General features: G+C 35.3%; 1 protein-coding gene across 1 annotated transcript in view; it reads left to right on the top strand.

Annotated features, from left to right (window-relative positions):
* The window catches only part of TRPC4 (transient receptor potential cation channel subfamily C member 4), a 221,594-nt gene that overhangs the window by 139,774 nt on the left and 55,390 nt on the right, over window positions 1-26,430 (top strand). The window contains exon 4 of the mRNA XM_050767068.1: window positions 25,551-25,887. Within this exon, the coding sequence (XP_050623025.1) occupies window positions 25,551-25,887 (337 nt within the window). The remainder of the gene's footprint in view (window positions 1-25,550; window positions 25,888-26,430) is intronic.

Raw genomic sequence — 26,430 nt, 5'->3', positions numbered from 1 at the left:
TAGAGACTGGAAGACTGAGAGCAACATATAGAGAGGGTTGGATTTTTCTGAGACTTCTCTCCTTGGCTTGAATATAAGTGTCTTCTTTTTGTGTTTACACCTGGTCCTCCCTCTATATTTCATTTTAACTTAATTACCTCTTTAAAGATTTTATCTCTAAATCCTGTCACACTCTGAGGTCCTGGGGTTAGGACTTCAACACACTAACCTTGGGTAGAGGATGCAATTGAGACCATAACAGTTCATAAACAATTGTTTCAGCCACACCACAGCTGACAGAGATTCAGACAGGCTATTCCCATTCAGTGTATATTCTAGACCCACACTGCTAATAAACTCATGTTGGTGTGTAAAATACAACCTATGTCCATTCCTCTTCCTACTATTAAGTAGCCAATAGCATTTAAAATGTAGACTTAAAATCTATACGTTTCTAAAGTAGAAATAGCCTTCTATTCTATAACTATTTTCTGATATCATCATCTATTAGCTGTTCACTCTGTGAAAAGCTTTGGTATAAATCTCTAAATCAATATAATTCACTGAGAATTATATTATTAATTTTTGAAAATTGTTCTTGAATCTGATTCTCTCCCTTTATAACTCTCTGTAAAATGTTGTGAATATGAAGTATTGTCATGGAAATAAGTTACTATCTTCTGGGCGGCCTCACTTCTTATGTTTTTGTTTTCCACCTACATGTGTTATTACACTCTTACTGTAGGTCTCCAGATTAAAGAGTGTGCGTTTGGTTATACAAACATGTATTCAGTCTATGATATTTTACCACCGTCCCCACCAGACTTCTCTCTTAGTTTCCTATATCAAACACGATAAAAAACACTTTAAGAACTCAGATGTACCCAAGAGAAGCAGCTATGAGGAAAATAAACTCACAAAGGACAATTTAAAAATAAAAATGTTTTCTTCCAGCTTCCTGGTTTAAAAATACCATGCTCGTTGAGACTTTTAACGATTAAAAATAGCTCTTGAGTAGAGAGAGTGTGTGGTTTTTTTTTTTAAGATCTGTTTATCTGAAATTTTATGTTAAAAATATTTAAGAATCAACATTCATATTTCAGCAGTAATGTCTTTTATGTCCTCAGAATGACCTCCCCTCCCACCACATACACAAAGTACTAACCACTTCCTCAAGATACTATGTAGGTTCAGAGTTCAACTTTATTTTGAAAAAGAGTAACTCAGCCTAGAATTTTTCTTATACAAAACTTGACTCGAAACTCAAAGCAAGTGCTGTCTTCATGAACTACCCCATATTGGCAAATATATGGTAAAGAAACCTTGGCTAATGAAAAGTTGGTATGAAATAGAAGTGCAAATTCAAGTGAGTAGTTTTAAAATTAATTTACTTACAATTTTAGGATTCAAAATTCTCCTCTAACAGAAGGTACCTCGTATTTAATGAATTTGTTCATCTCCTTACTTGTAATTCCCATATATTTTAGTACTTAGAATTTTTTTATACCTTGAAGGATAAGGTGATTGCCAAAGCACTATTCCATCTAAGAAATTATGCAGGAAGTCACACCAACAACACATAACAAATTAAGATATGTTTTAAACAATATTTTCTCTCTGCTTTTGATTTGCAGCAAGGAGGAAAAAAAAAAGTTTTCATGTTTCTCTTAGTCGGTAAAAATACAAACACTCAAAAACAACATATTACATTCTAACAAAGTTTTATCCAGTCTTGAGGCTCTTAAAAAGGACATACAAAATGCCTATGTGTATGCCTTGGCTCCTAAAATGGAGTGGGGCACTGAGGCACATTCCCACGGTTTCTCTGAGTCACTTTGCTGTATCTGTCATAGGTTGGCAGGGATAATTCCTAGGAAGCAATTCAAACCTCCATATACAGTTACAAGAGGAGAGAGATAGACAGTTTTTAATATATGCCAATTCTGGATAATGACCAAGATCACATTTCAACTGGTAGATTTCCCAAGTGTCTTATCTGACAAAACAGCCTATGATGTTATGATCTAGTGAATAATAATTCCTTATGAGGTCAGATGCAGTGTCCAGAAAAAGCAATGTATGATTGAACTTTGTGAACCCACTTCTCTCACTGTAGTTGCAAGTAGATACAGCAATATTTGCAAATTACTTTAAGCTGTGTAATGTCTTCAATGCAAATATGTGCATTGGGATTGGGGGGCAGGAAGAAGGAAAGAACTACTAATATTTTTGCACCTGGTACTGTGAAAAGCTCTTCACATACTTATCTCATTTTATTTTTCCCCAAAAGGTGGCTATTTTTATAATCTGCATTTTAAAGATAGGTCTTTCTGGCTCTGGAGTCTGGACACTTCATATAATACATGTTTTTTCCTTAAAACAGAAAATTCCCTTATTCATTTACTACCATTCAACCTATGCAAAGATGCATTACTTTGTTGATTTCCTTGATTTCCTGTAGGTCTATATGTTGACATAGAGATATGCACATCTGGCCTGCAAATGGCATTGTGCTCTTGGGTTTGTCAACATCAGGTGGCTCACCCTATACCTTCCAGCCATATCCAGTCTAAGATACCAGGAATAAGAAAAGTGGACAAGTCTGGAAGGTGGGCCTAGACAAGTGCTTTCAGCTCTCTTTAGACCACGAGACTCCTGCAAATTCTTGGGAACACTCTGAACTATTCCAGGACAGGTGCAATAAGTATCTCATTGCTTTATCAATTTATTTATGCACATACATATGCCTACATGGCTTTCTTTAGTCTTCATTAAACAAATATTATTTGTGTACCTATATGTATTAGGAATTGTTAGGCATTGGTAATGCTGAGGTGAATGAGTAGAGTTCTTGCCCTGTGTAACTAGCGGTCTAGTGGGCGAGATTAATATAAAAATAATGGCTCAAATTAAAGTATTAGTGCAGTCTTTGAAAAGCATTATGAAGAAAAATATACGGAGCAATGCAAGAACGCCAGACGGAATCTCAACTAGGAAGACTGACTGAATAGGAGAAAAAAGGAGGTAAAGGAGTGGTGAGGGGTTACGAATAGTATTATAGACAAAGGGAGCATCACATGGGGTGATACTTTGATGGCAGAAATCAGTGTGGCTGTAGCACAGAGAGCAAGGCCAGTAGGTGAGCTAACCCTAGAGAGTGGTAGGCAGAGGTGAGATCGGGCGTGTCCTCTTTAAGAGTTTTAGTTTTTATCCTAAATGCTAAAAAGAAGCTTTTAAAAGATTTTCTGCAGCTATGTGTCATGATTAAATGTGTGATTTTGAAAAGATCAGTTTAGGTGTTGTGTTTAGAATAGAGTGGGGCAAGTAACTGAAATGTGTCAGATAAGAAGTAGGCCCGGCACACTGGCTCATGCCTGTAATCCCAGTGCTTTGTATGGCCGAGGTGGATGGATCACCTGAGGTCAGGAGTTCGAGACCAGTCTGGCCAACACAGTGAAACCCTGTCTCTACTAAAAATATAAAAATTAGCTGGGCATGGCAGCACACACCTGTAGTCCCAGTTACTCAGGAGGCTGAGGCAGGAAAATCGCTGGAACCCAGGAGGCAGAGGTTGCAGTGAGCCAAGGTCACACCCCTGCACTCCAGCCTAGGTGACAGAGTAAGACAAAAAAAGGAAAGAAGGAAAAGAAAGGAAAGAAGGAAGGAAGAGAGAGGAGAAAGAGAGAGAGGAAGGAAGGAAGGAAGGAAGGAAGGAAGGAAGGAAGGAAGGAAGGAAGGAAGGAAGGAAGGAAGGAAGGAAGGAAGGAAGGAAAGAAAGAAAGAAAGAAAGAAAGAAAGAAAGAAAGAAAGAAAGAAAGAAAGAAAGAAAGAGAGAAAGAAAGAAAGAAAGAAAGAAGAGAGAGAGAAAGAAAGAAAGAAAAGAAAAAGAGAAGAAAGAAGAAAGAAAGAAATGATGGTAGCTTAGGTGGCAGTAATAAGAGTAGAGAGAGAAATGGAGGATGTAGGAAAAGTCGTGGAGTAAAGGAAAAGAATGCATAGGGATAAACTTAGAAAATTTCTATATGAAAGTTGAAATAGAAGCAAAAACAGATTCCTACTAAAAATAGAGCCACTTATTGGTCACTATGTGCATGACCTCTTCTTCCTGGGCTCATCTCTCTTATAGCAGAGAACACTGCTTTATTAATTCTTAGGATCAGTAAGTGATTCCTCTACTTGACCCTCTAGAATAAAAACTAAACTAAAAAACAAAATATCCGTGAATTTTTGAGGGAGGTGGGAGTCCACCTTCTCCTTTTCATTTCCATTATGTATGTTCAGATCATTATACCTGATCCTAAGTAAAATGACTCTTCTTCCTCAGTTTTTTTAAGACTGAGACATTCTTTTAATCCCTTTACAAAACACCAAGTAAGACATGCAAGACAGACAGTGGTAACATTTATTTCTCATTGAAGGGACTATGTTGGTTATTCAGATAATGAGAAACTATCTACAACAATTTCAGGGACTCCATAAGATTAGGAGAAAGAAAAGAAAAGCTTTTCAACAAAGAGCCAATACTTTAGAACTGAAAGTTTAGCTTTTATTTCATGCAAACTTTAGAGGCTGATTAAACCAGGATTACTCATTTTATGCCTTTTATTATCTACATAAAAGAATGCAAAATGGTACGTGGTCATATAAATAATACAGCTCTTTTGCAAATTCTGTAATTACTGAATTGTAATTATAGTTATACAATCTTTAAATCATTTTGGGGTTGACTTAATCCCGATACTCCTCTCCCTCACCCAGGAAGGCCCAATCAATATCACATCTGTAAGGACCTAACTCTGCTTCTGCTGCTAGTTTTGTGTCCCTGGAAACTCATCTGACCTCCATGGTCCTCAATTTCCTGGTCGTAAAATGGAAAGGTTGAAAAATGAAATGCTTGATGATTTGTCAATGCCTTATACCTCTAACTTTCTAAGAACAACAAATCTTGGTTAGCCTGACATAGAGGGTGCTTGTGTGAGCATGCATAGGTTTTGTCTATTCAACTTTTTTCAGTCATGCACATCTTCAATGTTGGAAGTAAACCTCATGCATTTCTTTCTCTTTTGAGGAACAAATACAAATACACAATAAGTCATTTGCAGTGTTAAGATCTCAGCCACGTGAGATATTTGCTAGTGTGCAGGCTGTATCTTTGGCCCCCCTGCCGTCTATTTCAGCCTCTCACCCTTCTCTAGACATGCTTTTTCCAGGTCATTAAGTTTTACAAAGCTCCTTTGGCAGAACCTCTCTCAAGCCAATCCATTAGTGAAATGCTCCCACATAAAAACTGACCAATTCTCCCATGCTCTTAAGGATAATATTAGCAAGGAGCAAAGTAATCTGATTTCCTATTCAAAAATATGCCATACAGAGATGTCGCTGACTGATAAGCTGAACTACTTCAGTCCTATCTATTTTTCAGGATAGGAACTATTAACACCAGTGATAGCTCACTGATAGTGTGACAATGAAAAAATGCATAGGACTAGGTATCATTGCCTAGGCAGGGCTATCTGCTTCCAAAGTCCATCCTAGGAACAGAAATTGGTGACTGGACATCCCGTTTCTAAAGTCTTCGAGATCCCCATTATTGAATCTTCTTTTAGCACTATAAAAGGGGCTCCATAAGTGGGAGAGAGGAATCCAAATCCCCTGTACTATGTAGCATTGGGTAGTAGTGAAAAGCAGTGTGGGGATCATCAGTTGACTGCCTACTTGTCAATCTTTGGAGAGAAGGGCAGTCAAGGTCATAACTACAATCACTATCTTCTGGAATAGACCTGTTACAAACAGCCACTGAAAAACAAAATTACTGTTCCCCACATTCAGTACTCAGTAACCCTCTTGAGAGTTCTTTTGAAATCTCTAAAGATATCCATCATCTATGACTTGAACAACACTTGGACTGCCTTTTCCAATATCGTAGCGACTAGCCACATGAGGCAGTCAAGCGCTCAAAATGTAGTTTGTTGAAATGGAAATATGCTGAAAGTGTAAAATACACACGAGATTTCAAGGGCTTGGTACAAAAAAGAAAGGAAAAAATGCAAAATATCTTATTAATAAATGTTTATATTACTTATATCTTACTATGAAATAATTTTAGATATGTTAAAGTTCATTATTAAAATTATTAAAATGAATTTTTCCCATTTCTATTTTCTTTTCTGAAATGTGTCTATTAGAATATTTAAAATTGCAAATATGGCTCACATTTTATTTTGGGGGACAGCACTGTACCAGACTCATACATTAAATGTCTATAGTTTACTGGTCAAGGTAAACAAGCCAAATATTAAAGTTAAAAAAGTATGTAAAGAAATATAGAAAGTTATTCACCATAAATCTCTTTACAGATTACCATATTTTTTTCTTAGATATCTTTGCTATATCTTACAGAGGCTTATATCTTGAATGGTAGTGAAAATAATTAAAGTGAACTTCAAATTTATTCACATTTTGGTGATTCATTTATTCTGGGAACACAGGGAATAAAACTTTAAATGTAACAGAAATCAGGAATCTTTACACTAGAATCATGGATTTGTTTATTCCGTAATTAATAAATTACTTCACATTGAATACAGTTAAGATCTAATTGTCACAATACTTGTACCATACTAAACTATTTTCAAATTACTATCATTGCTTATACCATAAACCCTTAGAAAATGTTGCAGAGAAGTTCTGTTTGAAATAACCATTTCTTTGACCATCCATTTAATATGATGTTAAAATAATTTATGGAATATATTATCTTTATATTCTATTCCAAAAAGTTATTTGTGAATCTGTACAATGCAAACCAAAAGAAGCTTCAAAATAGGCAGCAATAGTAGACCTCTAGTATAAAAACACAAATATTTTAAGCAAAGGATATGTAGTGCTATTTTATGTAAACACATTGTGCATGACCTTTTAGATCATTGACTTAAGAATTAATATATTCACAACAGTAGACTTTGTTTTGTGGTTACTTTGTGAAGAAGATTTTTTGATGAAGTTTCAATTTACAGTACAAAATCAGCCTTTGTCTGGTATAAGAGAATATCTAATTACAAATTACATAGCATCTTATAGGCCCCAGAAGCGTTTTTGTCAATTATCTTGATATAAAAGCAATAGTCTATCTTTCTACTAAAAAAATATGTGCTTCATTTACTTTTATCCCTTTCCTAATTGAAAATTGGTAACTGATAAAATCCATGGCCAGGTATCTCTAGTCATACAGATTTTATACCTTAGAGAGAAGACAGATTCAAGACCCTTAAAGAAGATCATCGGCTAACATTTTTTTGAACAGAATAAGGGACAAATAATGTGTTTGGAAGTAGAAATGTATTTAGCAATATATTTTGCTAGGAAACAGTCATGTGTTACTTTATATTAGTATTTCTAAGCTGTGTCTTTCTCTTTGATGTGAAAACCAATAATTTCCATACCAAAGTTATAAAATGCATTCTACCATAGTTGCAAAATAGGAATGAGATAATCTCATGAAGTACTTTTTCTGTGTGGTGTAGGTAAAAACACCCTTTTAAAATCTGAGAAATTTAAATAAACAACTCTTTTTAAAATGAAGGAGTGGCAACCAAAAATAAACAAATAAACAAATTTTTATGCATTTCTCGATTTACTTTATTCTTCAAACTCTGCGTATTAAAACACAGCCACAGTCAACATTTATTTTGTTGATACTTCAAGTCTTATGCTTAAGCTGGGGATCATTGATTAATCTCTTAATGTTTACGTAAACCAAGAGAGTAGAAGTCTGAGAATCCAATAAGGGTTAGAAATCAGTAATTAATTTGTAACAGAATTAAAGCAAACAGTTCTTTTTCTATATTTCATGATCATGTTTATTTGCTGAGAAAATAGTATTCTTCCTAATGCTTCAGATAGACTATTTAAGCCAGTACTGTGCTGTATATCTTTGACTTCTTTGACAAAGAATATCTTATCACTTATCACTTATGTGTCTCTTTCTTTTGTCGTCTATGTATAGGAAAAGCCTCTCCTTCCGTGGTATGTAGCAATCTTAAAACCATAAAATAACAGAGGCACAATTTTGATAACAGTAGGTAAAATTTGTTTCTCTACTGTTACTATTCATATGTTTATTCATTTATTCTAAAAAAATTCTCAAACATGTTCCTTTTACCAGAAATTCTGAATAGAATTTTAGATGTAGCGATAAATAATATCAAATTGGTATGCGAGTTTACAGAGATAAATATGTAAATAGCTGTAATGTTTTATATTATAGTTGGTCCCATGATACATGCCCGTATAAAGAAAACCCACCACTGTGAAGGGTGTTTCAGGAAGGCTTTTTCAGAATGAGGGCCACTGAACAGAGAGGAAAGTATAGTGGTGATTGGACTGGTTAAATAAGGAAGAGAAAGTGTTGGGGAAAAGGGACTACTGGAGTTTTAAATGTATGCATGAAGGAGGAAAGGCGAGTAATGAAAGAGGATGTCATTTATCATTCTCTATTTGTTTCAAATACAAAATTGTGCCCTTCCCATTAAATTAATAGTTCTACAATTGTTGTTGATTATCAGTACTGTTATTGTTAAATATTAATTCTATACTCTTCACTATTACAGCAAAATATTTTATGCTTGGTTAATATCCTTTCAATGTGAATTACAGTTCCTTATGATGTGTTGGATTTTCTTAAAATCTGGGTATTGAACAGAAATCTGAATGCTGACAACATTTAGTATCAGAAGTTATCATTACCTCTTAGATAATGAGTGTTCCCATTCCTCAACTCAAAACATATTCTCCATCTAAATACCCGATTATTTTTTAAAGCCAACACTGCAGTGATATAGTGAAGAACTACCTTAAATGTGACTCTTCAAGTTCATCCCCAGTGTTTTTCTGCCTCCACACTCTCCTAGGGTGGAAAAGTTTGTCTTCTACTTAACTTCAGTTACAGGTGGATATTTCCTTCTCTGGGAAGACCTATAACTTGTACAGATATGACAAAAGATTATTGTGGTAAAAATAAAATAACAAAAGTATGTAAATCTCAGGAAAATATGTCATAAATGATCCTCTAGTCCTTTCTAAATGAGAAACCCATCTTCAACCTGCTGAGAAGGTAGAGATTAGTTAGATGTTGTTTATGTATATGGAGAAAGAAAAAGGAAGTATCTTTGACACTTTCTGGAACTTTCACTTTTTACTTTCAACTAGTGGAATACATGATTTACTAGAAATTAAGATTTTTAACTTAAATTATATATGTACATATATAGTGATATATGTGTGTATATATATAACTATATATAATTTAAGGATATATGTGTGTGTGTATATATATAATTTTAGAGCATTGCCTAAAATTCTTAAATTTCTAAGGGTAGATATGAAAACATTCCCTATTGTGACTTTTGAATTCCTTTGAGATCAGGGAAATAGGTGCCTACAGAAATGTCCAGAATATACCTCATAGTCTTCCTGAAATTAGGGAAGGAAAAAATGTTCCCACTGTCTTCAGCTTTCAACAATGTTTTCGGTAAAGTACATTTATCCTGACAGAAATATAAGTAAATATTTTGACTACATTTAGCATATGTATGATGCACCAAAAATTGCATTGTAAAGTTTGGAGGTGGTTAAATAGTTACTCACATTTGGTAATAATATGTCTAGATGATACGAAGCAGATAGGTTCTGCTTGCTATCAAATGGACTTTCCAGCACTAGAGAAGAACTTAGCAAGAAATTCTTGAGCATTTTAAAATCTCCTTATAGCTTTTATTTATTTCCACAGAAAGTCTAGGTACAAAAAGAAAACAGGCATTTTGTTTAATTATGATTATGTTTATTATTGCTAAGATTTTAATTCTATTTACTATCAAGTATGGAGGCCTCTTTTCTGTTTGAACTAAGAAATACAATCTTTATTTTAGGACAGAAAGAGTGCTAGCATTGAAGCTTGAAGACATGAGGACTGTTAACTTTTCCTCCTCCCCCAGTCAGTAAAGGTCAGGAGGCCCAGATCAAAGAGATCCAAGAAGATGTCCAAAGTGAAAAGGCACAGTTCCTTCAGTTTTGGGACCTAAATCTCTGGCATTCACTGTCTTTTATCATTTCTTAAGTGAAAATGAAAGAGTGAGATGAATCAGTTAGCTGTAATTTTGTATGAATTCTTTCATCTCCTAATCACGCCATTCCTAGCTAATATAAGGAGTTCTAGAAGCACAGTCTTGGTTCCACGGCAAGGAAAGTAGATATGAAATTTTGGGTATCTGAGAATAGCAAGAGGATTAAGTGTCACTGTTTACTGTCTATAGGACTGCCTGAATCATATTGTGGTAGTTACGGTGGTGGTAGGAAGGAGTTGGAATGGATATTGGTACTGACATAGGAAACTATAAAACTGAACTTTTTCTATATAAGAGGCTTATTTTAGAATTTGCCTTGGACTTTGTAATCAGATTGTATATATATAACTAACTACTAAATACTCTATTCATGTCTTGTGACTGTGATATTGAAAGATAATTATTGAAAACCTCTTAGAGACAGTCCCTAAATTACAAATAGATTGTATTACAGAAGCTTATAACTTAGGGAAATGGAGTTTGAGGGTACATTTACATCTTGGAACAGATGATATTGAGTATTGAAATCTCCTACTCAAAACATACAAGTTGCTTTAGTCTATTCATATATGTTCTATGGTATATGTTCATGACAGCCTAAGAGAATAAAACTTTGCATCTACTTTTGAAATATTTCAAATTTTATATGAATAGTGAATAATAATCTATAGAGACTAAGGGTTATAAAAAATAATAGTTCTTATATGTGTATTTTTAACATCAATATTTTCCTACATGAGTTGAATGTTGATATTTCTTCCCAATGTTTAGACATCATTAATAGAATTATATTCAAAGATACCAATTCTTTAATACTGGCTTGCTTTTTTTAGAAACTACATTTTTTCATTAGACATGCATATGTCTGTCTACACAAGAAAAGCAAAGTGAGGAAAAATATCATTATTGTATTTTAAACAGTATCAAGAGAATTGAAGAATATTGAATACCAGATTTGCCACTTCTGAGTCCTGTCCTTCTTTCATCAATTCCTGTAGAATAATAACACGTTACTCTGAAATGTATTTCCTTGTCAACTATTTAAAATACTCTGACTTTCTGCTCATTGTAAAGATGTACTTTCCAAGAAAAACTTGATTTTTAATAGCTTCTAAGCACTGACTTCTAACCTGGACTGAGGCAGCCTTCTTACCTCATCCTCAAGCAACACAGTGGATCTCCTAGGAAGTTGCCTGGACTATTTCACATTATGTTAAGAAGAGGGAGAAGAAGCTAGTTATATGTGTAACTTCTAGAAATAGGCATAAAAATATAAAGTGTCCTTCTTGTTGTTGAGGTTACTGACTTCAACCAGGGTTTTCTGTGGAACTTACAGGAAGAGTTAATGCCTGACTAAATAGACCCATACGCCTTTTGCTATGTTTTGCAGTTTCAGTTGAGTAAATAAGTCATTGACATCTCAGTGTCAGGCACTAGTGCTAGGGATTAAGTGATGAAAAGTGACAGACCTTCTTCAAATATCTCATTATAATTCCTAATTATAATGCTGGAGATATAGGAGATAGGTGCAATTGTCAATGTATGTTTAAGGTACAAAAACAGTACTTACAACATTTAACTCTGGAAGTAACGAGGGGAATCTGAAGTGGAGTTGAAAGACCAATAGGAACTCATCATGAAAAATCAGGAGATGGATAATTCCAGGCAAATGTATCAGTATACTATACACAAACCTGTAACAGTGAGGAAGGCCCAGGCATGGTTAAAGCACTTTGAGTGGTGTGTATGCCTGAAGTGTAGCCTTGCAGGGCTAAGGGAAGGCAGAGAAGGTGTGGTAAAGGAGCTATCTGGGGCTCTTTCCTGGGGACTATGAAATAGTTCAGAGTTTTAAATGAGAAAGATGCAGGTAGATATGCATGCTGGAAGGCCCACCATCTCAGCAGAATGGTGCGTGGGTTAGAAGGAGAGGAACTCAAAGACTGATTTGAGTTAGGCCTAGAGTCATGCATATGATTTTCTTTTCATAAAAGAGGTTCATTTCTTTTTTTAATTAAATAAAAACTGCATATACTTATTGATTACAATGTATTTTGAAATATGCATACATTATGGAATGGCTGAATTGAGCTCATTAACATATGCGTTACCTCATATCCTTATCTTTTTTTGTGGTGATAACACTTAAAATATACTCTCAATGATCTTCAACAATATAATACATTGTTATTAACTATAGTCACCACATTATACAACAAAGGTCTTAAACTTATTCCTATCTAACTGTAATGTTGCACCCTTTGACCAACATCTTCCTCAAACCTGCCCCCACCATCCCGTCCCTGGTAATCATCATTCTATTTTCTGCGTCTGTGATTTCAAACTTTTAAGCATCCACATATCAGTGAGATCATGCTGTAACTGTATTGCTATGTCTGGTATTTCACGTAACGTAATGTCCTTCAGTTTCATCCATGTTGTCTCAAATGACAGAAATTCCATCTTTTCATAAGGCTTAATAATATTCTAGTGTATACCTATACCACAGCTTCTTTATCCTTTGATACACTGATAGCCACTTAGGTTGAAATTCCATATCTTGATTATTGTGAATACTGCTGCAAAAAACACAGAAGTGCAGATATCTCTTGGACATAATAATTTCATTTCTTATCGATATATGCCCAGTAGTGGGATTGCTGGACCATATGGTAGTTCTATTTTTTACTTTTCTAGGACCCTCCGTGCTATTTTCCATAATGACTGTGCTAATTTAAATTCCCGTGCATCTGATGTTTTATTATGATGATATTCCATGATAACCAAGGGGGAATATTGAGATAAAATAAGGAGATGAATACAAGAGATAAAGAGGCTGACTTCATAATATTGGCCACAAATAGGAGGTTGATAATCCTCAATGTGCTTGTTGTACCAGCAAAATAGGAACAGACTTGTATTATTTATTTATTTATTACTTATTTGTTTATTTATTTAGAGATGGAGTCTTGCTCTGTTGCCCAGGCTGGAATGCAGTGGTGTGATCTCACCTCACTGCAACCTCTGCCTCCTGGGTTCAAGCAATTTCTGGCTACTTTTTGTATTTTTAGTAGAGACGGGGTCTCACCATGTTGGCCAGGCTGGTCTCAAACTCCTGACCTCAAGTGATCTGCCCGCCTTGGCCTCCCAAAATGCTGGGATTACAGGCATGAGCCACCACGCTCGGCCAGACTTATTTTATAGCAGCTTTATTGAAGCTAAATTGACATACAATTAACTGCACATATTTAAAGTGAATACTTTGGTAAGTTTTTGTAAAATGTATACACCTGTGAAAACATAACCAAATTAAGATGGAGAACACATCCATCACCATCACAGGCCACTTCTGCTCTTTTATAATTCTTCCCGGCACCCTCCCCATTCCCCCGTAGGCAACTGTTGATCTGCTGCCCGTCACTAGATTAGTTTTCATTTTCTAGAGTTTATACAAATGGGATTATACAGTATGTGTTCTTTTTTTCCTTTGGCTTCTTTCATTCTGCATAATTTAAAAAATATTCAACCATGTGTGTATATCAATACAACAGTTCATTCCTTTTCATTGCTGACTAATCTTCCATTATATGAATATACCATATTTTGCTTATCCATTCCTGGGTTGGTGGACATTTGGTTTGTTCCAGTTTGAGGTTATTACAAAAAAGCTACTATGATATTTGTAGTCAAATATTTTTATGTACATAAAGTTTTATTTTCTATTTTCTTTTTTAGTTTCTATTTTCTTTTGGATGGATGCCTAGAATAAGAATGGCTGTATCATTGGTAGATGTATATTTGATTTAAAAACAAACCAAACCAAAATGCAAACTTTTTTAAAAAGGCTATTTATATTTTGTTGTTCAATGTATGAGAGTTTAAGTGTCTGCAAATATGTATCAACATGTTTTGATTAGATTTTTTAAAAATGTTAGCCATTCTAATAGGTATGCAGTGATACCTCATTGTGACTTCGATTTGCATTTCCCTAATGTGCAACGGATGTTGATCATGTTTTTATGTGCTTATTTGCCATCTATATATCTTTTGATGTTGTCTCTTCAAATTTTGGTCCGCATTTTTTATTTGAGTTTTTTGTTTCCTCATTATTATATTTGGTTAATTATACTTGATCGGGGAGAGGCTGAGTTATAAAATACAGGGTTTTTTGGATGGTGGAAACTCTCTAACTCTTAACTTATTCTATAAGTGGATGGAGAAGAGTTCATCTTTCATCTAGGTAGATGTTGTACTACTTATCAATACAATCAACACAGATGGGTAAACAGTGTTATGGTCCAAAGTGTTAATTAAATTGTGAACTTATTGAATTTTATGTATCTGTGTGGCTTTCAAGCGGCAATTTTCCAAAAGAAGAGCTATGTGAATAATTCAACCTTAGGAATGTGATGAAACCAAGCGCAACTATACTAAAAGTCTTTCTTATATTGGAGAGTCCTAGTACATACAACTACCACCTTTCAGATGTTTTCTCTCAGATAATTTTTATACATCTATTTTCTCCTGCATCCCTGGAATTCTTTACTAAGGGTACAGTGCTGGACTACATTAAAGCCTTATGACCCTTCTTTATTCCAGCCTTCAATTTTTTTCATCCCATTGCACAAAAGCCCTATCTTCACTAGATGACAATTATGTACTAGTTGCGTAATTCCTTTTTTGTCTAAGCAATGTAATGTTTTATTCCAGTTAAAATATGCAAGTCTTCAGAAAGCTCTTAGGAAGATTTAATTGTAAAAGAGGACTGATATAGGAGATGGTTGTAGATATATGACCTTTTTCAGACCTTCAAAAATTGCATTATGTGTACAGCTGACTGCCTATGTGTAGGGTCCCCTCATTTCATAACGTTATTGATACTTTTCTCTTCTTTGTTTCTTTTATTTATTGCAATTTATTATCAATCCTTGTGACAAAAAAGAAAAATTTAAAAATATGATATAAGAGATAGAGGAAAGCTGAATAGTTTGGAAGACAGGGATCTAAGGTCACAATTCACCACTGTGATATTTCTTCAATTTTTCCAGAATGTTAATTTGGGCTAACAATCATATTTAATAAAACAGTGTTATAAACAATGTTATCTAGGTTTTAAAATTATTTATGATCTTGAAATATATTTGGAGCATTTGAAATATCAATTTTAATGTAAACTATAGAGTCAAAAACTATACACTAGACAACTACTAGAAAATGAGTAACTATGGACGTTATGGTTTAAATTGTATCTGGCAAAAAGATATGCTAATGTCCAAACCCCAAGTGCCTGTCTCAGAACGTGACTTTATTTGGAAATAGATCATTGCACAAGAAATTACTGAAGATGAGGTCATTCTGGAGTAGGACAGAGTCTTCCTCCAATATGACTGGTTATCTTATAAAAAGAGAGAAGATGATATGAAATGAGGCATACAGGGAGAATGCCATGTGATGGCAGAGGCAGAGATTGGAATGACATAGCCATCAAGCCAAGGAATGCCTTAAATTCACAGTCACTTACCAGAAGGTTGCTAAAGTCCAGGAAAGATTCTACCCAGAGTCTCAGAGAAAGCATGGCACTGCCAAAACTCTGGTTTTAGAATTCACATTTTCAGAACTGTGAGAAAAAAAATCATGTTGTTTTAAGCCACCTAATTTATGGTACTTTGTTATGGCAGCTCTTAGGAGCTAACACAACGAGCAAATAAATTTTAACAAAATCTTGATACCATATGGAAATACAGTTTATATATAAAACATTTCAATATCCACAATAATAGCAGTACCTTTGGTCAGAAAATAATCAGTGAAGTCCTTATTCATATGCAGATTCTTTGGGTTGCAGGTTGAGTTCCTTTGAACTATTGATGGTTATAGGTCTAAGTTTTCAGTGACTAATATGCTCATGTACAGTACTTTGTTCCTTATTTTCAAGTCATCCTTCACCCTGCCTCATGATTTGTCCTTACTTCTTGGGATGTGCATTTTCTCAGGAAACTAGCATGAAGGCCACAGAGACCAGGATGGGAATAAGCAACGCTTGCACGTGTGGCAAGTGGAAATGCTGGAAATGACAATGATGAGGGAGAGGAAATGATACGTGCCTCATTTTTAGGAACATAACTTAGGCTGTTTAAAAAAAGAACGAGAGAAAGAAGCTCATTATTCAATAACCCTTGTAAAAAATAAAACACCTAGATGAGAGAGATGGCAGAGGAGCTAGAGAGATGTTGCAGCCAGGGAGGACCAGCCCAGATGTTTGATCAGCAGGAATCAGTGACAATTAGATGAGCCAATAAAGAATAAAAAATAAAAGGATGCCAAAGAATAATTTCCATTCGACAAATACTTTACTCCATATTCCTGTCTGCTTTGTGAAAATGATATCGAAGACTGACAGAATTATAGGGAAGTATAACTCTTTTTGGCCGTTTTCTCTTTTTTGGGGCTCTTTTATGTGTTGTTTCTGTGCAGTTGCCCCTTCTGTTGCCATACAAGTTGGAGCAGATAGCACAACCTGAGAGGTGGGTGACTGTGTGGACTCTGCTGTTTCCAAAATACATAACTTTTTCTCTGTATATTATAGACTAATTTAATTCCAACCTCATCTAACAGATCATTTAAACACTGAGTATTATTATGATCTTTTTTAAGCCCAGAAAATTTGTCAGCCAAGATAGTCTGCAGAGCTTTTGTCAGGGAGACAGAAAAGAGATTGGAGAGCATAAAAGGAAGTGAATTTATTCTTGACCTTAAGGCTACAGTTTTAAAATTCTGCTTACAGGACCTAACACATTGGAAACAAATATAACCTTTCACATATATTATTTATATGTATAAATTAGATGGGTAGAGAAAAACTCCATTCTTTGATATTAACTTTTGATTCTGGAAAGAAGGTATGAAATGAGTTTCCTATTTTATAAGGTCTTCAACAATTTAATTTTCTCTAAAACAATAGGTCTTGATATTATGTTAAAAGGAATAGAGAAGGGAAAAGCAAAATGTTTATATCATTTTATTTCATAAGAACAACTAATATTCATTCCCATTCTGTCTCTTTTTTCCTTTCTGAATTCTTGCCCTACTGGAAGATAGTAGGGCAAGAAATACAATCTTTATTTTAGGACAGAAAGAGTGCTAGCACTGAAGCTTGAAGACATGAGGACTGTTAACGTTTCCTCCTCCCCTAGTCAGTAAAGGTTAGGAGGCTCAGATCAAAGAGATCCAAGAAGATGTCCAAAGTGAAAAGGCACAGTTCCTTCAGTTTGGGGACCTAAATCTCTGGCATTCTTCAGTGTTCATTCTTCAGTAGGAGTCTTTCTGGGAGACTTTGATTAAAAGTGAAACACAAGTTCTGAACATGCCACTCCACTGTGTGGAAAATGTCAGTGGCTCATTAGAGACTAGAGAACCAGCCCATTGATGTAAGGCCAGGATCTGAGACTTCCTCACTGCTTTCCATCCACCATTTTCATCTATTACTCACCTACATGATTCAAAAGTCAAATGGTGGTTTCTTCAATACAGTATAATTTTCTGCCTCCACACCTCTATTCAAGTTTTAAGAAAGCATCTAGGTAACTACCTAGAAATCACTAGCATTTTTTTCATCTATTTTCCATAATAGTTTGGAACAATGTATATGTGCTCTGAGAAGGGTATTGGTGAGTAGAGGTAGACTTTGTACCAACTGCTACCCTTTGTAATTTTCAAAGAACTAACATTATTTATTGACTCAACCTTCCTACTACCTAAATTGGGTTTTGTTTGCTTGCTGTTTTGTTTGCTAAGTTCAATGTTGGGTTTATCACCCACACACATATGCTTTATTTCCCTTTACCTTTCTCGTTTTCAACTTTCCATTACTGCTCACTCATCGTCTCAGATCAGTTGCCAAACCAATTTTGAATGTAGACTCAGGAACAGTTTCAGAAGTTTAATCAGCTTCTGCCTCACCAACACTATCATCACATGAAATTTAGTTATCGTCTTCCCTTCTGGTTGTGTGACATCAAATGTGGTGCCCCTGTAATATGCATTTAGCTCTTCCTTGAATCCTGATCTGCAAATCTGAATTTAACATGTATATTTAAGAAAATGCTTAGGTGATTTTATGACTGGACAGGAAATGTTTGAACTTGATAGAGCCAGGGCACTTGTTGGCCAAGAGAGTCTGCAGAGAATAGAATCTGTAGTTTATCAATTAGTCTTCTTCATTATTCTCAAGCATTTTAGCCAATGTATCTCAGATTTGATTAAATCTTTATTGATTTTCTGCCTTTTAACAAGGCTGAAAAAACTTAATTGGGCAACTAGTTATCTTATTGATGTTCCCATATGCTTCAGTTATTATTATCTTGTGAATGTAATTTCCTTGCATAAATCTTTTAATTATTATTATGCTGAAAGTGAACACATATTATACACTTGGGTATATATGTCTCTAAGTTATTGTATATGTATATGGACATATGTTTATATACATATATCCTTGTATGTGTAAACATGTGTTTATAAACAATAATGGTGATGCTTAATATTTATTGAACATATACTATGACCTAGGAACTCATACTTTTCATATATTAATTTAATTTTTCAATAACCCTGTGAGATAAGTGTTTCTACTATCCCCATTTTACAAGTTGGGAAAAAGACACAATAATAATTTAATAATTTATTAATCAGGAAGCAGCAATCCAAGGTTCAAATCCCAATGGGATTTTTCTAAGGCTTATGTGCTCTTAGTCCCTACAATATCCAAATACATTATACAAAGTACAGTAGATTTGCCACATCACTTTGGAGTCATGATGAAGGCATATGGTGGTGCATAGGGTAAATATCTGTGAGAAACTAGGTGTAGGTATTTTCTTCCTTTTTTATCCAAGATCTTTATCGCCTACTCATGTTTCTCATGCCCACTGAAGCCCAGTCTGTCTAACACTGGTTTAAGTCCCCTATTGGTATCCATGCTTAATGGTGAATTAGTCAGCTATCATCCTTTGCTTGCAAAGGCTTTTCCACTTGCACAAGAGTTCGGTGATTTGGTGGGGATTATTGTTGATATTTTTGTGTTTATTCCTGTAATTAGATATTATAGTAAACTACATCATAGAATATCTGCTTGATGTGTGACTTCTATGCAATTCCCTTTAAAGGCATCTTTGCTGAGCTAAATTTGCTTGTTGATAACCTTAATAAGAAGGCTGACTTTAAATGAGGAAAGCAAAAACCAGGAAAATAGTAAACATTAGAAAAACTAGAAGACTATCCCACATTATTCAAAGGTCTTTCTGTAAGGCAGTGGTTATTAAAAGTTAGTCCTCCCAGCACTTTGGGAGGCCAAGGCAGGCGGATCACGAGGTCAGGAGATCGAGACTATCCTGGCTCACACAGTGAAACCTCGTCTCTACAAAAAATACAAAAAATTAGCCGGGCGTGGTGGCCGGTGCCTTTAGTCCCAGCAACCTCCAGAGGCTGAGGCAGGAGAATGACCTGAGCCTGGGAGGCGGAGCTCGTGGTGAATGCAGATTGCACCGCTGCACTCCAGCCTGGGCGACAAAGGGAGACTCCGTCTCAAAAAAAAAAAAAAAAAAAAAAAAAAAAAAAAAAAAAAAAAAGTTAGTCCTTGGAGTCACCTTGAGAACTGGACAAAATGCAGAGTTTAGGGCCTCACCTTGTACCTACTGAATCAATCAGACACTGGGGTGGGGCTCATGTGTTTTATCAGCCTTCAGGTGACCCTGCTGCTTGCTCAGTTTTGAGAACCACCACTGTATGGCTCGTCCCTGTCACTCAAGAACTCGTGCACGCTCACACACATACACATATACACACACACACATTCCCAGGGTTTCGGGGTCAGCTGTATACTGCTTACTTGGTAGACATTAGAATATATATTTACGCTGAATTGAAACTACTCTTTGAATATTTATCAGATACAATGGAGCTATAGGTAATTTCATTAGACATCAAATCCTTTAAACCAGTGTTTATCAAGTTTTAACATTCAGAGGAATCATGCTATGCAGATTTGTATTCAGCAGATTTGAAATGGGACCTGATATTCTCCATCTCTAACAGCCTTCCTGTTGATTTCAATCTTACTGGCCTCAGCCCACAAATTGAGTTGCAACAATTTAGACTCAAGCATGTCCTCAACAAACATTTTCATCCATATCCCAAAATATGGTCAGTTTGCCTTTACATTTCATCTCTAGTATATCTACAATTGGTTACAACCTTCTAGCACAAAAGATTTCTCATCTTGAGTATACTTATCTCTCTCCCCATGTTTTTAACATGAAATTCTTTTAATCTAACATAAAACACATTTACTTATGAAGCTGTCACTGTCGAAATCTATCTGTTATTTCAGGCTTAACTAACCAATTCCACCTCCTTCCTTAAAATTTCAGTTTATTTCATGTCAGACATACTCTTATATACCCTATACCTCTTTTTAAACAAGTTATGTAATGCTCTGTATGAAGTTATCCAGTTACATAATTAGTCCCAATGTATTTTGAGTTCCCAGAATACAGATTTATGTGGTTCTTACATATCATGGTGCTCCCCTCACTTATCTAGCCACTCTGACTCACATATGATGCTGAATGCTAGTGGCTTTACTAGTGTTTCACCTGTCTTGCAAAGGCAGAAGAAAATAATGTTTTGATTAATGAAACAGGTGGGTCCGATTAAGCATGTGGTATGACTATGCTCAGAGGGACCAGAAGAATTGTTTAATGAAGAACATGACCAGAGGTCTCACCAGGAAGCAGGGAGAGACAGAGACATTTAAACGTCATTGGAGGCCATGAGGGATGTAGGGGATGAAGTAAAAGATTAAAAATATATATTTTTCAGCTATGGAAAAAATTAATTCCCTGAAGGTCTTCTGCCTGTAAATAATCCTTAGACCCTGCTATCAGCATTATAAAATGAGTTTTTGAAAAGCATTCTGCAGAGGAAATAACTCCTCCCCCATGCAGATTATTTCTGAATTGCTAAAGAATATACAGTAATACCCAGAGCACACTGGTGTGTATATGGATTTGTGGTCCTTTTAGAACAAAGGAATCAGATTGCCCTTATGTAAATCACTATGATACAGCTAATCCGAAGTTTCAACTCTCTTTATAATCACCCGGCAGTCAGTTGAGACTTCCTTGTGACTCTCTGATGCAGTCAAGATAGATAAAGTAACCAGGATGGTTGTTTCCAGAATTTGGATTTTCTTCCTATAGAGAATGACTACAGTCTGAACTTTGTGTACAACTTTTTAAACTAGAAAAATACATTGAAAAACTGAAAAGATGAAGAAAGAACAAATATTAAGGAAATCTGATCCATAGTTACTTTTATTATTTGATTTACTTGTTTTATATATTTTAAATTATTTTCTGCTTACTTTGTCCGTACACAATATTTTAGTTCACTTTTCTAGATACTTGATATGGTTTGGCTGTGTCCCCACCCAAATCTCATCTTGAATTGTAGCTCCCATAATTCCCACATGTTGTGGGAGGGACCCAGTGGGAGGTAATTGAATCATGGGGTCAGGTCCTTCCCATGCTCTTCTCATGATAGTAAATAAGTCTCATGAGATCTGATGGTTTTAAAAAAGGGGAGTTTCCCTGCACAAGCTCTCTAGTCTGCCATCATGTGAGACATGCCTCTTACCTACCACCACGATTGTGAGGCCTCCCCAGCCACATGGGACTGTGCGTCCATTAAACCTCTTCTGTAAATTGCCCTGTTTCAGGTATGTCTTTATCAGCGGTATGAAAATTGACTAATACAATGTAGTGAAGTTTCTTGTTTATTTGGTTTTGTTTTGCTTTTATATACTTTCCAGATTTATCCTCCTTTTTGTTATCCTTTGTTGCTGTTATGGTTTGGAGCTTTCATATTTCTAGTAGTTAATTTTAAATCATTGATACTGGATCTCTTATATTCTTTTGCAAAAATGAGCTTAGATTCAATGGTTTTCACAGTGTCTTCAATATTTGGAATCCCATGACTCATTGATTCTATAAATAATTATGAGATCAGACTTTGCAAACTTTTTAAAGGTTATTGAACGAGATGGGAAGTCTTTAAAATTGTTTTCACAGCGTACTTTATAAGTGCATAGCACAAATGTGAATTTGAAAGTTTTAGTGTTTTAATATGAATTTTAATGGGATGGCAGGAGTTGTGCTGGAATTGGCCAACAACTCTAGAGAAAGAAGGGCTGTAATGAATTGTGTCTAAAAACAAACCTCGCTTCTCCCAATCCTGGAATGGTGCGGAAGATGGTAGTTCCTCTTATGACTCATGGTGCAGTAGAAAGATGGCGTAGGAGGTGGGGGCTGTAGGCTCCCAGCACACTGCATGCAATGTGATGGTCCACCTGGAGAGGGCATTGCTGGAATGGACTGGTGGCCACTGTCAAAGAATCAGGTGGCCCCTCTCTGAGGGTGTCCTTCAGAGGGAGTTGAAGTAAAGCTAAGCATTACTCTAAGTAATCCAGGTAAACAGAGAGGGAGGCAGACACAGAGAAAAAGACACAGGGAGAGGAAGGAAGGGAGGGTAGGAGGAAGGAAGGAATGAAAGAAGGAAAGAAGGAAGACAGGGAGGGAGGGAGGGAAAGAGGGGCAAGAGATAATTGAAGTGATTTAATCTATGTTAGCAATTGAAGACTGAAAAATCCTGTAATATAAAATTTTAATTATTTCAATCCTTAATTTGATAACTGATTTAACCACCAAACCCATTTTTGCATGGAAAATCTATTAATTACTGGGATACAATTTAGAGAACGCTGGTATAGACAAGTAAAGAACATGTTTGGTTGAAAGGTGACGTGAAATTACCACGAGAATATGTGGATTTACAATGATTCTCAGAATACTTTTTGGTTTATTTCAATCCTATGATTAGATCAAATACATAGCCAAATAACATCCACATTTGGGGAACCTTGTGTATTACGTACACTCACTCCTGCTCTTCTTATTCCTCTCCATATTTTTTACTTCTGCAACAACCTCCCTGTGTCTGTGTTTAATGTAAAATTGCGTATACTGTTCATTTACTAAGCACAGTATATACTTTCAATAACTAAAGAAAGAAAAAGCACTTTTAAGAGTGAAACATAAATAAAAAATCATGGCTATCCTAGCACTTTGCAATGGCAGGTGTTCTATGAGGATTAAACTCTTTGCATCTTTTAGGTAATTTTACGGGGTATATATGTATGTATTCACAGCAGAAATATTAATTCAAACAAATCTTAAATTATCCTAAGAAAGTTCTCTGTTTGATTGTCCTCAGGTGCCCCATGCTGTAGTGAGATTTTGACCAGAAAGGGCAGAGTTTGAATCCAAGACCTCACTTAGACTGTAGTGAACAAAGTACACACCTTTCTTTTACTCTTTCTGCATGCACGGAATGAGTTACTTAGTACTTAGTCCCTTATAGTGTTTTGTCAATGTGTGAATACTTATAAGATGATGGCAACTTCTTGTTATATCTTGCATTTCCCATAGGCTTTCTTAACTCTCTTTTATCAAGACATTTCAGTTGTCCTAAAGTTTAATACTACTAAAAATATTTTATTCCATGGGGAATAAAAAAAGAAAGAAGATGGTAGACTATGATTTCTTTATCAAATGCTGATGGAAAGGATTATGTGGGGAAAAAATAAAACTCTTAAAGAGAACAGTGCTGGTTAATGATCTAAACCACTGTTTGTCAGTACTCTACAGTTATATAAGCAAAAACTCTATTTTGACTTTCAAATACCTGGCTTTGTCTGGAATAAAATTTAGCTTGACTGTTTATGGAGCTTGAAATTTCCTTAAGTAAGTGCCATACAAGATAATGAGGCGAGTCTTCCCTATCCCAGCCTTAAAACTATACTACTTTATCTGGTTTTATCTGTATTTACTGAATCCGTTATTATAAACCTAATTCAGTTGTTTGCATATTTATTTGCCCACTATATACGTTGATAAGTAGATATGCAAGACAAGATCAAGAGAAACAGTTGCATGAAAAACTATTATTCATCTAATCCAAATGGTTGAACACCTCAACTATTGGATTACTTTTTGAATGTCACCTCATCTCTTCCTTCATCCCCAAACAAAGCATCCTTTCTGCATATCCAGAGACTGCTTGCTTGCTTACCATCAGAAAAGAGAATGGAAAAAGTCTTGCCTAAAGGACAGCCATATGGCTTAGAACTAAAGAAGAAAGATGGGAAATGTGGAGTTGGGTGGAGAGACCCGTAAAAGGAACAAGCACTAAGTTTGCTTTTAGAGTAAGCCATTTTATTATGCCAACAGAACTTTTCCAAGTCTCTTACAAGGAACTTACACCTCTCCTTCAATCAGAACTGTCCATAGGGCATCGCTTAATCCCACTGTACACTTTCTCACCAGGTTATGCTCTTGTTCTCCCATGGTATCTTGCCGTGGATTGCCTTCATCTTCTTTTTCTACTTATACAAATATGTCCAGGTGGAAGCATTCTTGGACTGTTCCATCTGAAGGATACAATTTTCTCTTAATTCATATATTGCTTAACTGACAATCCCAATGAGAAAGTTTCAGAAATAGAATCTGAGAAATACTGAGGAAAAAAAGAAATATTGAGGAAAAAAATCCTGAACCAGATATTCAAACATCTCATAGTTTGATAGATATGTAACCTCCTTAACATACAGTAAGTAGTGTCCATGCTACATCTCTAAAATGTTGTCAGGATAGAATGAGTCATGTCTGTGAAATGTTTTGTATAAGATAATTAGGTATACTTAGGAAGGTGTTTGCATTGTTTATACCGAATTAAGCTATGATGATTAACATTCTGGTGAATATTATCTTCTTTCATCTGTTTTTCATATTGCCTCAACCCAATTAAAAGTATATTTAGCTTGTACCTCATAAAGAAAAGTTTGTTTGCTTTTCCTGATGATTAAAGTAATAAATATCTATTACAGAAAATTGTTAAAAGTACACACAAATATAAATAAAAATTAAGTATAGTGTTGTAACCAAGAAATAATAACTATATCAAAAAAGAGCCACATTTATATATTCTTATATATGTGTATATAGGTGTGTATCTTTGTAAATTGCTTTGTTCACTTATCAGTGTATCTTTTGCATATTCCTATTCCCCAGTTCTATTTTTGCTTCCTCAAGTGCAGCCATAGTATTTTGACTTCAGTTGTGTCTCACTAAACATGTCATACTGTGCCTTGGGTAGAATAAATATTCAATACATTGGCTTTATTCACAGAATGACTTAAGGCCTTTTGATTGTTTAAATGTAAAATTATGTGAAACAGAATTTCTGTCTTTAAATATCCCAGTTGTGTTCTTATTGATGAACTGAGGCCACTCCATGTAACTATGACTTATTTTTCCTTTTCCTTTCCCTTCTGTTTAGTTTGTTGCCCAGCCCAATTGTCAACAGCTGCTGGCATCTCGCTGGTACGATGAGTTTCCAGGCTGGAGGAGAAGACACTGGGCAGTGAAGATGGTGACATGTTTCATCATAGGACTTCTTTTTCCTGTCTTCTCTGTGTGCTACCTGATAGCTCCCAAAAGCCCACTCGGACTGTTCATCAGGAAGCCATTTATCAAGTTTATCTGCCACACAGCCTCCTATTTGACTTTTTTGTTCCTGCTGCTGCTTGCCTCTCAGCACATCGACAGGTCAGACTTGAACAGGCAAGGTCCACCACCAACCATCGTCGAGTGGATGATATTACCATGGGTCCTGGGTAAATGTGTTACTCTAGAAAATATAATAAAAACATGTTACTGCCATGGAATTTTGTTGCTCAGAAAATATTCATTAACGTTTGGGAACCTAGGAATGTTTAGAACAGGTTCTGACTATTGTAGCTCCAAGAACCTAACCCCCAAAGCCAAACAACTATTTTACAAGCTGCAGTGGATCTGCTTACAAAAGCAGTTTAAGAAATGTAACCTTAAGTTTTCGAATTACAGATTTTAATGACTTCATATTCCATGACTGACCGTCTGAGTTTATTAAAACTTCTCAACATATCTCATTGACTATATGTAAATAATCATTCCAATATCCCTCATAGATAAGTCTTCTAAAAGTACATACAGATTACTCTGAAGAATTAGTGATTCTATACATAAAGTAACTGAAACATTTTTTAAAAATCCATTCAAATTTATCTTTGAAATCTATATTAATTTAAAATAATAGGAAATTAAACAACAGGACATTGGCCACTCTCTTTTTGTTCTTGTCATAGAAAGTTGTGTTGGGTCTGAAGCAAACCACTGTA

Source organism: Macaca thibetana, chromosome 17 (assembly GCF_024542745.1).
Source record: "Macaca thibetana thibetana isolate TM-01 chromosome 17, ASM2454274v1, whole genome shotgun sequence".
In the NCBI taxonomy this organism is placed as follows: Eukaryota; Metazoa; Chordata; class Mammalia; order Primates; family Cercopithecidae; genus Macaca; species Macaca thibetana.
This window is presented reverse-complemented; position numbering and strand designations above follow the sequence as displayed.